Source organism: Echiichthys vipera (assembly GCF_963691815.1).
Source record: "Echiichthys vipera genome assembly, chromosome: 2".
NCBI lineage: Eukaryota > Metazoa > Chordata > Actinopteri > Perciformes > Trachinidae > Echiichthys > Echiichthys vipera.
The window spans coordinates 14,251,320-14,266,810 of record NC_139827.1 but is presented as its reverse complement, the minus strand read 5'-3'; the positions used below and the strand labels follow the sequence as shown (position 1 = coordinate 14,266,810).

Genomic DNA, 15,491 nt, shown 5'->3' with positions numbered 1-15,491 from the left:
GTGTGCTCTGTGACACGCTGTATATTAGTGTGAGTCTTTCCATTGCAGTAGACAGTTCATGGTTCTTCTGGTAGAATATATTCAGCATTTCAGCCCCCATAATGATTGTGCTCCTCTAACTTCTCCTTAACAGGAGCCTCGCCAAAGTCTGTAAGGGGAGATAAGGGTCCAATTTGTGAGTTCATCTCCAAACATCCCAGTACACAGATTCCCATGTCCCCCTAGTGTCTTTCTGTAGGGAACCTGTTTTGTTTTTTTCAACATAAAAGAAAAAGATAATTTCTGTAACTGAGATAAGGGAATACAATAATCAACAGGTTTTCACAGGAGATGACTTGATATCTCACCTCTGTAAGGATGTAAAAGAGTACACATGCATGACAAAGACTGAAGACACAAACGTACAGTTTTCACCGCAGTGCAGTAAGATGAAAGTAATTACTCCTAGTTTTGTGTCTTTGTATCTAAATGTATTCATCAAAGTACCACAAAATCAAGGAATGAAAATATATATATTTTGAGTTTAAGGTTTCCAAAGCCTTACTGCCTTGATTTAAAAATAAGGTTTTGTGTTGTAGAGGAGTGACCTCGTCTCCTCTGTCCTCTGCAGGGGTGCTGATGAACGTGCTGTCTCGTCCGAGCCGGATGATGCTGCTGGTGAACCCACAGAGCGGGAAAGGACAAGCGCTTACCCTCTACAACAATCACATCCAACGAATGCTCAATGAAGCAGGAGTCACACACACTCTGGTCATCACCGGTGAGTCGAAAATGAACTTTTATGCATTTATAAGCCCAGAGTCTGCTCTCACTCTTTGAGTTTGTGCACTGCAGACTGAACTAGTGGTTAGTCAGTCCATCTGTGAAGGCCAGGTTCAGTTCCCTATGTGTCCTATCATGTTCCAGTGTCGTTGAGCAAGATATTTATTTCAGCAAAAGCCACAATAACAACAGCACAATTCTCTCTCTCTCTCTCTCTCTCTCTCACACTCTCTCTCTGGGGACCCTGCACAAGTTTAAATCCTCTTCGTGTTTTCATGCTGTCACCATCATTATGCTGATCAACTGCCTCTGACCCATATGCATGCAAATCTGTTATGTAATAAATATGCGTACACACAGTAAGACACACATATGGATAAAGACACGTCCATGATAAACACGCACATTCGCACAAAATCCTCTTTGGCCATGATTTGATTTGACAGTCTGGATGCATCCATAATCTACACTGGGTGGTAATGATTATATAGTGCATCATATTTGACTCAGTCACTCATCCCACACTGCATCATGCTCTCGGCCCCATCGTTTCAGTAAGTTGCTGGAATTTCCCCTCGTCTTGGTTTGTTCATAAATCAGTAAAGTGTCAGATAAGATAAGTCTTTTATCACTGTGTGAGGTGCACAGACAGAGGGAAGAGGGCAGAGAGAAATCATCTTACTCGTACTGTGCTGTGAAAAAAACCCACTTTTTTTGATTTCCTTTTGTTATGTACTTTCAAACAAGTTAATCCCGGAGAATACATAAGAATATATTTAATCCCCAAGTCTACATTGAAAAGAGCATTACTACTAAAAGGGACTTTGGAGACCGCAGTGATAGACAGTCCCTTCAACAGATAACACTGATAAATTAAAGCTTTGACTCTAATTTCTCCCAAAATGGCCTCAGTAGTATTAGATTTGTTTTTTTACATGCAGTGTAGTACAGTAATTTCTAATTAAGATCCACCGCATGAGAAACTAAGCTATTAACATTTACTGGACTCAGATGATCAGCTGGATTATAGATGAATCCGTAATGTTTTTAATTACTAGTACATTATTACATCCTCTGTATTAGAGATGTAATAATGTACTAGTAATTAGAGACGTTTTAAATTTCCATTTATTCGAGCACATATATTCAATCATTATACAATACTTGATTACTCACAAAAAAAGAATAGGAAAGTAGGGTCCCAAATAAGTGTTTGATAATGTTGTGATGTCATCCACCACAGGGATATAAATAGTAGCCTACTATGTAGTGAGTAACCTTTCGTAGATGTAGCCATCTTGCTTCCTTTTCCGTTTTTGGCCGTTTGTAACTGAAACACTGATAACTCGGGAGTGACGTCGTTCCCAGCTCCGAATTCTGAGGTAAATGGAACGCACCATAACAGAAGTCCTTGATACGTTGAACTAATACTTGTGTCTGAATCAAATACTCGAGTACCTGGCCCATTGTTTACTCTGTACTGTGAGAGCGTGGTCAAACACTTACAGCCCAGAGATGCTCTCCATCTATACTGTTGACAAGTTGAGCAGTGTGTCGGGTCACATTTGTCCACTTGACAAGCCGATCCCTCCGACTTAATTACTTTAATAAATATATTTTGAGTCCACACTTTATCACCTTTTCATCGTAAATCTTTTGAAAAGTTTGCATCACTTTCTAAGTTGTAAATAGTAATAAAGCATAAATAGTAATGTTGAAAAATCCCTTTTAGCTTTCTAGGTCATCTGGAAGATCTATCCAAACGGGCTTTTCAACGTCTGCTGCAACAACATCTGATTCTTTTAATGAAAACGTACAAACATCTACCATGATTAATTAATGCTGAGAAAACTGTGACTTGCAACCGAAACATCACCCAATCCTGAACGTGTGATCATCTGTGATGAAATATGAGTGAACAGAGAGTCCATACTATAGATTGAGACATGGTAGCTGCTGTCTTAACTGTGCAAAGCTGATTCAATGATCAAACATAAAATGACACAAGCACTTAATGTACCTTTAATGAGCCAGACCTGCTGCCGTGTTCAGATGGCTCATGTTTGAATGATCACTTTACATCTGCATGTGATCACACGTTTCTTTCTGGCAGGTGCTTCTTCATCTGACCCAGGCAACAGCATCAATATACTCTAATCTCTCCCTGGTTGCAATTACAATTAATAATGCAGGAAAAAGTATGAGTGGGATGAAACTTTAATCAGAATGGAGTTCATCGGCTCCAATGAAAGATATTTTTATATCTATATCTCTGACTGCCACTACTTGCTACTTTTAAAACATAGCATATTTGTGATGATCGTAAACTAAACAGATCTTTTCTTTCTTAATGCTCTTTTGATACAATGGTAGTAACAAATAGAAAAGCTGTCAGCTGGAAGGTTGTCATATACTGTATATCCCAGCATTTCAAAGAACCAACAGGAGAAGAAGCTAAAGTGTGCCTTACAACTTGCATACAGTGTAGATCTGCTCCAGGTCCCTTTTCCCTTCAACTTGAAGAAGCCAAAACATTTCCACACTCTTCCTTTAAGTCAGGGGGTAGTGCACGGTTGCTCATACTCAGCCATCCTCACCAAAACTCAAGAAGTAGCCTAGCTTATTACATACACATACATACAATGTGACGCGTATGTTTACGTCCGTTACGTTTCACCATCCAGTTGGTTCAGCCATAAGGAACGTACGGTACAGCCCGGTCTTACAAAACTGTGACAGGTGAATATTACAGTACAATGAACGGGTACATACGAGTGAAAAAAAACACAAAATACATTTTCACTTCTCTTTTCTTTTTGTATTAAAGATTTATTATTTCTAAAGTAGGGTACAAACTATGCAAACCAGTGCATATTTTACTTTTTAAAAGTGAAAATCAAAAATATATTCTGTTTTAAATATCACAATTAGATTTTTAAAGCAAATTAAATAAATAAATAAAACAAATACAGAAAATATATTCAAAAACTAGGGCTTTGTTCCCATTCTGTTTTATTCAGCATGTATTCGTATACAAGCAGAAGCTGAGATCTCTGCACAGTGAGCCCTGCTGTCGAACCGTTCACAGGTTCACAGTTTCAGTTTTGGCGACCAGGGTTGCAAATCCGCTCGTCAGCATGGTTTGGCCTCTTAGTAACTTTTTCCACTCAGGCAGCGGAGACCGGGGCTTCTCACTCTGGTGTCGCTGCATCATTTTGGTTGAGCTGTTTGTCTCCTTCATCACTCTGACGCAATATTTGCACATTGGGCCTCATTCACCGACTGTTCTCGAGAAGAAATGTCTTCTTACATCCCACTTACGCAGTTCTCACAAAGATTCTGACATTCACCAATGTTTTCTTACGCGCTTACATGTTTGTGCAAAACAGATGGTTGCTGCATTTTTTTAAGATTATGCAGTTGTATAATATTGAATGATTGCAATTACAATCATACTTTTAGCTTTTATAGTATTTCTTAATAATTATTTTCTTTCTTTAAATAAGCAATATGATTTTTTAAATTAAATATATACTACAGAAAGTAGGTCTGTTTTTTGTTCTGATTTTAAGGCTTTTTTAGTCTTTTATGAAAAGTACAGCTGAAGAGGGACAGAGAAAAGGGATGAGGGAGCAGACAACATGGCAAGAACCCTCGATGCAGCAGTAAGAATAAAACCTCTGCATCTGGGGTGAGCTACAGCTATGGACAATACCACAGACTAGATTTTTTTATGTACAGTATGTCTCTCCACTTTCTATTGAGGCATTCTTGACTCGATTCTCTCAACTTTTCTTTTCCATGTCTGCGTGTGGCTGTTTGCGCTAGGCTCTGTCGGGGCATTTACCTGCTAATTAGGATCATTTAGCACATGCTTTCAACTTACGAGGAAATGGGACTCATCATTATAAGAACAGAGGTAGAAACAGTTCAGGGGTTTAAGAACAAGAATCCGACGTAGACTTTTCTTCTGACTTTTTTTAAGAACAAATTTTTGAAAAAACTCTAGATATTGGTGAATGAGGCTCGCTGGTTTTGTCTGGTCTGGGTAAGGCCAAAATGCTGCTGCACCTCCGATTTAAAACAGGCTGGTGCGTCCTCAATTTTGGCATCTTCTCCTGCTGCAGCCACCGCCCTCTTTTCACCGCTGTCTACTGATGCGCCAAGTCGAAAGTAGATGACTGCCATTCACTGTTTAATCATATTCTGTCATCTTGCCGATATGAATCGTCACATTTGTATCGTGGATTTACTGTCTTGGAGAGTATCGTTACAGGAGATCATCAAGTCAGAAATTGGGTTTTAAATTTCTGATTATTGACTTTTCTGCATGGAAACAATCTATCAAGGGAGTTTCATGCAACTAAGAAATCCATTATTTCCCTCCATCCCTAAATATGAGACAACCCTCTTTCATCTTCCTCAGATTCTCAGTATCTCTGTGAATAGGACTTCATGTTAACCATTAGCTAAGCCATGATTTGACAAGCGTTGTTTGGAGTAAGCCTTTAGCAAACAGCTGGGACAAGTTTCATGATAATATGTGTTCATATCCATCTTGTGTATCATTGCGAACGGCTGGAATTCTCTTGTATGCGGATGTTAACAAAAGTGGACATACTCATTATTGGATCTGTTCGTGTAGCAGCTGTGAGCACTGCCAGGGGTGGAGGACAGATGAAGGATGACTGCACTGCTGTGGGGGTGATGCAAGCCAAAGAGAGAGAGTCAGACAGACAGACAGAGAGAGAAACAGACAGGCAGACAGAGAGAGAGAGTTTGAGGGTTTACTAGTGAGTATCTGCACGTGTGTCTATGTGGTAGTAAAGGCGACACACTGATTCCTCTCAGGCAGTCTCCCTTGTTACTCAGACTTCCTAAGATGTCTGTCACACAGTAGTAATTAAACAACAGCAACATGCAACATCGTCTTCCTTTCATGCTCGGACTCATCTTCTCTACACAAATTAACCAGAGGAGACAGATTATCCCCTTGAACAACTTCTCCATGCTGCTCTTTTATTTCTCTGGCAGTCTTTTGTTCTCACTATTATAGCAACAATCCATATGCTCACTTAAAGAACGTCATGACTCATTTAACAAGGTACCTCACAACACAACACAACAGGGATCTTTGAAAAAACATAGATTTTACAAAATAAGGACAAGAAGCTATTAATAAATATATATATATAACTATAGTGGCTCAAACCAGCAGAGAGTAATAACTTTTCTGAGAAACTTGACCTTAAAATAAAAAAGGGGGATCTATTGGTAGGAATGGAATATAATAATAATAAGTATGTTTTCTTTTGTGTATAATTACCTGAAAATAAGACTTGTGTTTTCAGTAGCTTATAATGAGCAGTTTATATCTACATGAGGAATCCGCCATTTGTTTCTACAGTAGCCCAGAATAAACAAACCAAACACTGGCTCTAGATAAGCCCATTAGCATGCTGATGAAAGTGCAGGGCTGCAGGAGTTGAAAGATGAGGGCATTTTCATGAATGTCCTAGGGAAAGATGATATCTCTATCAAATGTACGGTAGTGTCCAACATTTTTGATGCTTTACTAATACTGGGGGCCAAATGTTATCTCTGCTTCTGCTGCTTTTGGTACATTACTGCATTGAGACAGACCTGTCCCCTGTTTTGAATGATGTACTGTAAAGTATTGGTTTATCCTCAGGTTAAAATCTTACTCCAGGTTAAATCACTTCTGCATTTTGTAGAGCCGTCCCTGTACTGCAGACACGTCTTTCCCCTATGACTCTGTAACCCAAAAGCAATGATTTCCAGGGTTTAATGTGGTTGTTACCACTTCATATAATTGCTGCTCGGTGTAAATATACTTTCTAAAGTTGAACTATATCTTGACTGTTGCTCAGTTTTGGTACTTTTTTTCCCACTGGCAGACCACAAAAATATTTCCCATGTTTAAACTCTTGTTAGCTAAAGGTTGCTCAGGCGTGGCTGGGAAGTGTCTGTCAGCGCTTGTAGCCATCGGTACGACCCGACAGTGTCTCTGGATCTGTCATGAGGTGTGCTTCTAGCTGTCTGTCGAGCTTCACACAGGGAAAACATTGTGTGGTGGTGATTTTGGTTGCATGACTTTACAACATTTAAGAAAGGGCTGATACAGTAAACTTAAAAGTGAGTTGCAATGAGGCTGTGAAAACATGTACACAAGTTTGACTGATGTCATCAACTAAAACACATGTGACAGGCTGTAAACTTACCATTTTGCTTTTGCAAACATAGCAAATACAGACAGTCTATTTACAGTTTAATAGCCTCTGATGTTCATCTGATGTACTTTCTCAAATATGTTTTAAGACGAGAAAAATTGGGGGCAAACAGAAGATCTCAAAAGTCATTAAAAATGTCAGTGTAAAATGTAGCACAGTCCCAGTTGAAGGGCTCCCTTATGTGTGTGTGTGTGTGTGTGTGTGTGTGTGTGTGTGTGTGTGTGTGTGTGAGTTCAAATGTGTGTGTTGATCTGTGAGGCTACGCCCTCAGGCACCTCCCAGAAGCTGAGTTGTCACAGTGTTTATACTGACACACAAATACACATATGTATATACACACATTCACATCTATCACACACACACACACACACACACACACATACACACACACACACACACACACACACACACACACACACACACACACACACACACACACACACAAACACACAAAGGTGTTGCTTGTATACCGGATGGGGATCTGCTGACATTTAGGTGGAGCAGTGCTGCAGTTATTAGACTGTTGTTCGTAGAGAGTCATCTGCAGTCAGGAAGTGTCTGACAGCAGGGTGGAGATTCATCTTCAGTGGGATGATACAAGGTTAGCATGAGGACAGAGCTTTTCGTTACCTTACATGCACCTAAATCATCATGACAGAAGCGTTTGAAATCTGACTGTGAAAAGTATCGCTTAACAGATCTTCACAGCCAATTTCAGCTCATCCAAATAAATAATAATGTCGCTCCATCCGTAAACAACAACCGTCTGCTAAATGTTAACTTGTGTCCACTGCCCCCCAAGTGGCTAAGAAATTAGCAATTTTAAACAATATGCTCATGCTAAATATACTATACATTAAAGTGTAATTCCTGCATGCTTGCATTCCATGCTTTTTCTGCATAAATATACATCAAACAAACCATTGAGACAGTTTTTTTTCGTTGATCAACTATTAATAGAGAAATCCCGGGCAGTCGCTAACAGCCAGACATGGCTAACACTGAGTAGCTCAAGACGGCGGCTGAACGAGCCAGAGGGGCTTATTTTAACCACTAATATTGCTGAAAATAACACCAAGCCTTTGCAGTAGCATGATAAAAGTCTCTACACATAAAACAATGCACCAGCAATGTAGTTAGCAAACCCAGAGTTTATTAAAAAAATACTGTTTTACAATGCTACAAGTCTTAGCAGCCGACTACATCCGTATTGAGAGGCAGTACAAGTTATCGAATGCACTGGAGTTCAGTTCAAGAAAGAAAGTATTGAACTCAACTCCAGTGCATTCGGTAATCAATAAGTGGTTAAAAAAAAAATCTGTTTTGGATGGTTCAGCGCACCGCCCAAGCTACTCAGTGTTAGCCATTTCTGGCTATTAGCAACTGTCCAGGATTTGTCTGTTTATAAGTGATCAACAAAAAAACTGTCTGGCTTATTTGATGTATATTCATGCCGAAAATGACCAGGAAATGCAAGAATGCTGGAATAACACTTTGGAATAGTAGTTGGTCATCGCAATGCTGAGTTCACACCAAGCAAATGTTCTACTACAACATTTCTGTCTCAGCTTGTCCCGGCTCCCGGTGAGTGGTAGTTTCATAACTGGTGTCGAAATCTCCTAAATATTTACTGTATCTAGCAAGTCGCTCATCGGCTGCTTTAATCTGGTTTAGCAGATTAGTATGGACCTGAAATAAACAGATATTGCTGTGATTTAATTGCACAAAACAGATCAAAGGATGCCGAAATGAATACTTAATGATGCCGATTTGTAAAGAATCTGAATTCATGCTTTGTCACGTCAGTAAGACGACAAGCAAGCTCTTAAAACAATTGTTTTTCTGAATGGAGTTCAGGATTATGCTATGCAGGATGCATGGATTTCTCGAGTTAAAAATATGTTCAACGCATAATTGGTATCTTTGCTTTGACTTTGTGTGTAATGACATACGGACACGCGAAAACATCTCTTTGTATTTGGTGTGAACACCCTTCACATACTTCATAATATGACTCCACTTGTAAGAAATTCAGGTTATGATATGAAACTTCCACGGTAGTGATAGACACCAATATTTGCGTTTTTATCTGTATCACACGATGCAGGCTGCTGTGTTCACCGATAGTTTTTTCCCATCAATATTTACAGACAGGCGTCCACAGGCAGCTCCGTGCTACTGGAGACGCTGTTTTTAAGTTCAATAAATGTTCTTTTTTTTTTTTAAATTGAGACTTTTAACAATGGTTGTGTTAATCATTTCAAATCGTTTATCATTGCGTAATTTTTATGATGTAAAGTGACGGAGCAAAAGTAGTATCGGCTCCAAATATCGGCCCGAGAAAATTAGCAGTCCTTATCGGACACCGACTAAGTCTGATGAAAAGAAAAATGGTATTGGCATCGGTCAGAAAAAAATCCACATCGGTCGATCCCTATCCCAGAGTATCAGGTAGTGAAATTAAGTTTGTTTCCACCAAGATGACATTCTCTTTAAGTCAAAACTTTTAACTATACTTTGATGGCTACTTTGCACATTCTGACTGCAGCTAACAATCTGATTACTTGATTGATTGTTTGCTCCAAGCACGTCACACTATTAATAAAAATCAACATAAATTAAAAGACCTCCAGTGCCAAATATGTTTACCCCGTACAAAATCAGAAGATGTTACAGTGCTGGTCCAGGATGCCCCCTAGTGGTTACCATACCATAATCCTCACACTGATCCACAGTTTTACTCATCCCCATTGGAGCTTACTCATCTCTGTATCCTTCAAAAGGACATTTTGAAAACACGCACCACAGCTCAGGCTGTGACCAGAGGCCAGTAGAGATCTGCATCACTGTAACGAGTTAGGCCCAATCCACTGCATCTACCCACAAAGACAAACTCGCTTGCACTCCTCTCTCGACATAACCATAAAAATCATCATGAGCACCGGGTGACTTAGCTCCACCCCTGAAATTTGTTTTCTCTCACTGCTTCGTTTTGCCATTATCAATCTGCCTGACAAGGGGAGTTGCATACTAAAACTGCTCTCCTCCCACCACACTGCAGTGTCCCTGCTCTACGGCTTCGGTGCTGTTGGGTCCTTTCAGTCCTCTTTAGTTCACAGACTCTGCATAGATAAGAAAATGTGATGTGACTGGACTGATAAGGAGGAATTGATTCTGCAGAGTTTAGGGAAGAAGAGAGGCAGAGAAATCAGATCCTTCTCAAGGGAACAGTGTGTGTGTGTGTGTGTGTGTGTGTGTGTGTGTGTGTGTGTGTGTGTGTGTGTGTGTGTGTGTGTGTGTGTGTGTGTGTGTGTGTGTGTGTGTGTGTGTGTGTGTGTGTGTGTGTGTGTGTGTGTGTGTGTGTGTGTGTGTGTGTGTGTGTGTGTGTGTGTGTGTGTGTGTGTGTGTGTGTTAGTGTAGAACAAGGTACACGAAGGAGACACAAAAGAGGACGACTGGTTTTCAGCTCCCTGAAAACTCTCGAAAAAACGGGATGATTTTTGGGCCCGTGAAAATGTAATCATCTAAAGTTTTTCCCATCAAATTAAAGTTCAGTGTTGGTCCATTCGATTATTCTATTGTAGCTGCCTCAACAAATATACACTATATGTATTGATCAGTACTCTACTGCAGCTAATAGCTTTGTTCGGGCAGATCTACTGTATCTTTGAGTTACAGTGTGGCCTGATGTCTGGCTTTGTCCCTCCCTTTAACAAACGGCGTGCTATGGTTCTCCCGATGTTGATCCGTTCTTCTGACACGGCCATCTTCAGTCTGAGTTTATTTGCAACATCTGTTAACCCTGCAGCAGCATGCATCAGTGACAACGGTTCAAAGTTTCACCACACCATCCACATACACTTTTTTAAGTCAATTCCCTCCCGTCACTATTTTGCAGAGGCATTTTCCTTGTGCTTAGTGCTGCCCAAGAAGATTGTTAATGATTTCACGAAATGCAAACAAGCCAGAGCATTATTTTGGCAAAGCCAGAGTACTTTCTACTACTTTCTGTCTAGGTTTTCTGTAGCTGAAATGTCTTCGTTCGCTGAAATGATCAGGGTGACCACTGCTGCTGTCTTACTGTGCTATGATAGTTCAGCTGTCCATCAGGAACCTGTTAGTCTAAACGTTTTTGTTGCTCAAATTTTACATTTTTTAACGTAATTCGTGTCTGCATATAATATTGAATACCATCAATGTATCATAGATAAGAATGGTGACTGTTTGTGAAAATGAAAGTGAAAGAAAAGGATGGAGAAAGGAGATGAAGAGCAGAAAGGGTTGCTGAGCCCTCAGCAGGAGAAAGAAGAGGAGAGAGTTGTGACTGAAGTTGTGACAGTCCGTTGCGCGTCGCTGACTTTGCTTCACACCTCACGGCACTCTTCCTGCCCTTTCACCTACAGACAGAGGACAGGGAAACTGAAAGAGAAACACAGACAGACAGAGGGAGAGATGTACGTATCCTCAACACACACTCAAAACAGACAGGGATACTTAAAAAGAAAAAGCGTGAAACAGTGATGTGGAGAAAGTGACAGGTTTAGTTCTCCTTTCAAAGGTCAAGATATTTTGGTCTGCAATTTCCTGATGATGTCGAGTTCCTGGAAGAAACTGTGGGTAACAGGAAACTGTTTTTCTTTATTAATTCATTATTGGGTATTTTATTCCTCATATGGGCTGAACTGTATTCTTGCCTGTCCAGAGTAGAAAACCATCTAGGTCAGGGATGCTCAACTTGCTTTTCTAAATAACAAACAAAATACATTTTTAACTTTTAGACATTTGTTTAAATCACTTATTTTATAATAGAAAAATCCAGTCGCAGCAGCGGCGGATGGTCCAGGTGTTTGTAGGGTGTTTGTAGGATTTGAGGACATTAACGGCTTAGCCCAGACCGCTGTCAGGGGCTCTGTGGTATCCTCCGCTGGCACTTTTTATCTGATAAACAAGCTTGATTTTCATGTTTTTTTAATGCACTCTGAAACCATATTTACATTAAAAGTTCAAAAAAAATTCAGTGTGAATACATTTTTTTTCATTGTGAATTAGAAAATGATCAGCGGGCCATAACTTGGGTATCACTCAAGCAATTAATTGCACTTAATTAATTGAAAGTGCACTAATTGAAGACTCTATAGTAAGTACTTAAGTTCTTTCCAGGAAACTTTCAGGAGCTATAAAATGGTTCATTACTGTAAAACTAGTCTCGCTTGCTTTGGATGTACAGTGCTGAGATAAAGCCTTACTAAAAGCTGCCCAACACCATTGTGATTGGTTTAAAAAAAAAAAAAGAAGAAGAAACAAACAAAAGCATTTTTCCCGCTATCCCTGAATGATAAGCGATGCAGTCTGGCTATGCGAGAATACAGTAAATGCCATGACAGCCAGATAATAATGTTGAGGAAACCTAAATGATTACTTCACCTGTGCTTTTCACATTAACTTTTCTGTGTTTTTCTTTACCTATATTTTAATATATTTAATCAGGCCTTGTGCAGAAGGCGCTACAATGTCTCAAAAAGATCCTTTTGTGTCATCCACCTCAAGAGGAAGCCATCACACTAATTTTACGGAGTGCTCCTGGGTAATTGAGATGCTCCGATCTAATTGGCAGTGTGGTAGACACTTCATCTAAGACCATATATCAGCTTTCCCGCCCAGGGTGATTCTTTAATTTGGCTAATGAAGGGAAAAAGGAAAGAAGATTACGAGGAGAACTAGCCTCTTTGGTTACCGGAGATCTCTTCTTCCCTCTTTTGGAAGGAAGGAAGCTGACAGGACACCTTTTTCTTTTACTTTCTAGATTTCTTATAATGTGTGTGTGTGTGTGTGTGTGTGTGTGTGTGTGTGTTTTGCAGAGCGGCCGAACCATGCCCGAGAACTGGTGAAGGAGGCCGACCTGTCGCAGTGGGACGCTTTAGTCATCATGTCCGGTGATGGACTTCTGTTTGAGGTAGAGAGAGACACGTGTTCACTATATTCATGCTTTCCATTAGTGTAGGACACTAAAAGTCCTTACACACTCCTGTGATCATCATTTGTATTGATTTAAAAGCTTCTCACCACTGTCCTCAGCCTGTTATGTCCTGACCGAACTCAAGCAGTCTTTGTCATCGCTGTTCTTGACATCACTGATATTTGATATATGCTACACAGAAAGCATTTTCTATCATTAAGAACTGAATATCTTTGTGTTTGGACTGTTGATCGACCATAAAAAGCAATCACTGTGAAGATTTTATAATTGTGGCAGGCAATTTTCACAGTTTTCTGATATTTTATTGACCAAACAATAAATCAATGCAGCCTTACATATAACTATTTTGGATAAATATGATTTATATGCATTAACTAGCCTTCTGCTAATGTGGCATCACTGGTTATAGTTACAGACTGGTGGTTACAGCTCAACTAATGTGTGAAACCTCAAACATGTAGGCCTACAGGTTATATTTACCTCACAGGTCGTCACCCACCCGCCCAGATGTTAATTCAAAGTGTATACTATGCACTACAAACTCAACATGTACACTAGCTCAACATAATATAATAATAATATTAATGAACAGTAGTAGGCCAATGCAACTTTTCAGATGCACTGAGCTGTAATTGGCACGTCACTTGCTGACAGAAGATGTGTTACCATGGTAACTTGTGCCAACATCAGCTCTTCCGGCATCGCCACATAATGCTGTCTTGTCTGGAGTGACAAAATCGCTGATTTTTAATATGTAAAACAAAAGCGTTATTGTCATTACGGAGCTGCCTTGGTTGCTGTTATAAACGTTGAAGCATAGACTGTATAAATAAAGGACGGAGCATTTCCTTCTGGGTCTGGTCCCTCAACTCGATCCAATCATACTATATATGACCTAAACATACAGACGAGAATGTTTTTTTGTACCAGGCCTTAAGTAGGTTTAATTATGCTCTAATATGAAACCTGCTCCTAGTGGACACTCGGAGAACTGCAGTTTTTGGCACTTCCTTATAAGATCAACCAGGAAGAAGAAGAAGAAGAAGAAGAAGAAGAATTACTTTATTTATCCCGCAAGGGGAAATTGAATTTTTTCAATTCAGAAGTCGCTGTGGTGACGTAACTACAACATTGCATTGTGAGTTATTTATGGTGGCCTAGTGTCCAGTGTTTTCACTCTGTAATATTTAACCAGAAACACAGAAACAGTATGCAACTCATGTGCTATTGCTTTTCATACTACATAAATGTCACCCATTGTTTTAGTCCACTAAACAGCATGTTAGTATGTAATGTCTGTTTCTTTTTGTCCACAATCAGTAATCAAAACTTTATTTTCTGTGTCTATCAGGTGATAAATGGTCTGCTGGAAAGACCGGACTGGGAGGAGGCCGTCCGGACCCCACTGGGCATCCTTCCTGGTGGATCAGGCAACGCCTTGGCTGCATCCATACATCACTACTCTGGGTGAGCCACATGAAGCATAAACCATAAATGTTGGTCCGCCCCCGCACTGTAGAAAAACATCAGTCTGGGTATGACACTGATTCTCGCATGGCTGCACACACGGACACAGCTTTTATGACCGGGGGAAGCTTCAATGATCGATCAGTTAGTCGACAGACAGAATGTCAGTCTGCAACTATTTTGATAACCTTAATAATAAGACTTAAGTCGTTTTTCAAGCAAAACTTAGTTGCTTGTTCCAGCCACCTAAATGTTTAATGGGATATTTTTTGTCATACATGATAGTAAATCTGAATATCTTTGGGCTTTGGACTGTTGCTTGAGTGAATCAAGATGTGACATTTAATAGACTTAATGATTAATCAATTAATCAGGAAAATAATTGGCAGCTTTATCAATAATGAAAATAACGGGTAACTGTAGATAAAAACATTAAAAGTGTTGAAGATACATTGTTGCATTATTCGTTATCGTGACTAACTCACCTCTTAGAGCTCCACAGAAACCAGTCTCACCAGTTAGGTCACATATTTGAGCAATATATCACTCCAGGTGTGGTGCTGTGTTTCATTTGGGTGCGTAAACATAGTGTGCAGTTTATACGACATGCAAATGAATCAAGTTTAAATCAGATCATTCAATTTATTTGAATGATTTAAGGATGTACAGTTTCCTCACCAGACTCTCCAACTTCAACAAACAAACCATACAACAAATCAAAATCACAAAATACATACAATGGGGTAGCTTCAGAACAAATCATGTGATCGGTGCTCCAAAAATATCATCTTACACTTACACTAAACTAATGCAGCTGTCAATAAAAGGGGCTCTGTCCATTTGTGTTTGTGTGCAGAATGATACAGATAATCGGCTGCATGTAAAGACCATATCCTGTACAGTAGAACTGATGGTAAACAGTATCAAAAAATTAGTCTTAATACTTGATTTATTCTGAAATATTGTTATTTTTTTATTGTTCAGAATTTGACAGAATATCATCTGTTGCTGTACCACTTCTGTACTGTACTGTT

General features: G+C 39.6%; 1 protein-coding gene across 1 annotated transcript in view; it reads left to right on the top strand.

The window, feature by feature from the left end:
- Positions 1-15,491, top strand: part of LOC310960188 (sphingosine kinase 1-like) — a gene marked incomplete at its 5' end in the record, with an annotated part of 38,515 nt that overhangs the window by 15,696 nt on the left and 7,328 nt on the right. Inside the window, 3 exons of the mRNA XM_083931812.1 lie at positions 611-760; positions 12,872-12,966; positions 14,342-14,457. Coding sequence (XP_083787938.1) covers positions 611-760; positions 12,872-12,966; positions 14,342-14,457 — 361 coding nt within the window. The remainder of the gene's footprint in view (positions 1-610; positions 761-12,871; positions 12,967-14,341; positions 14,458-15,491) is intronic.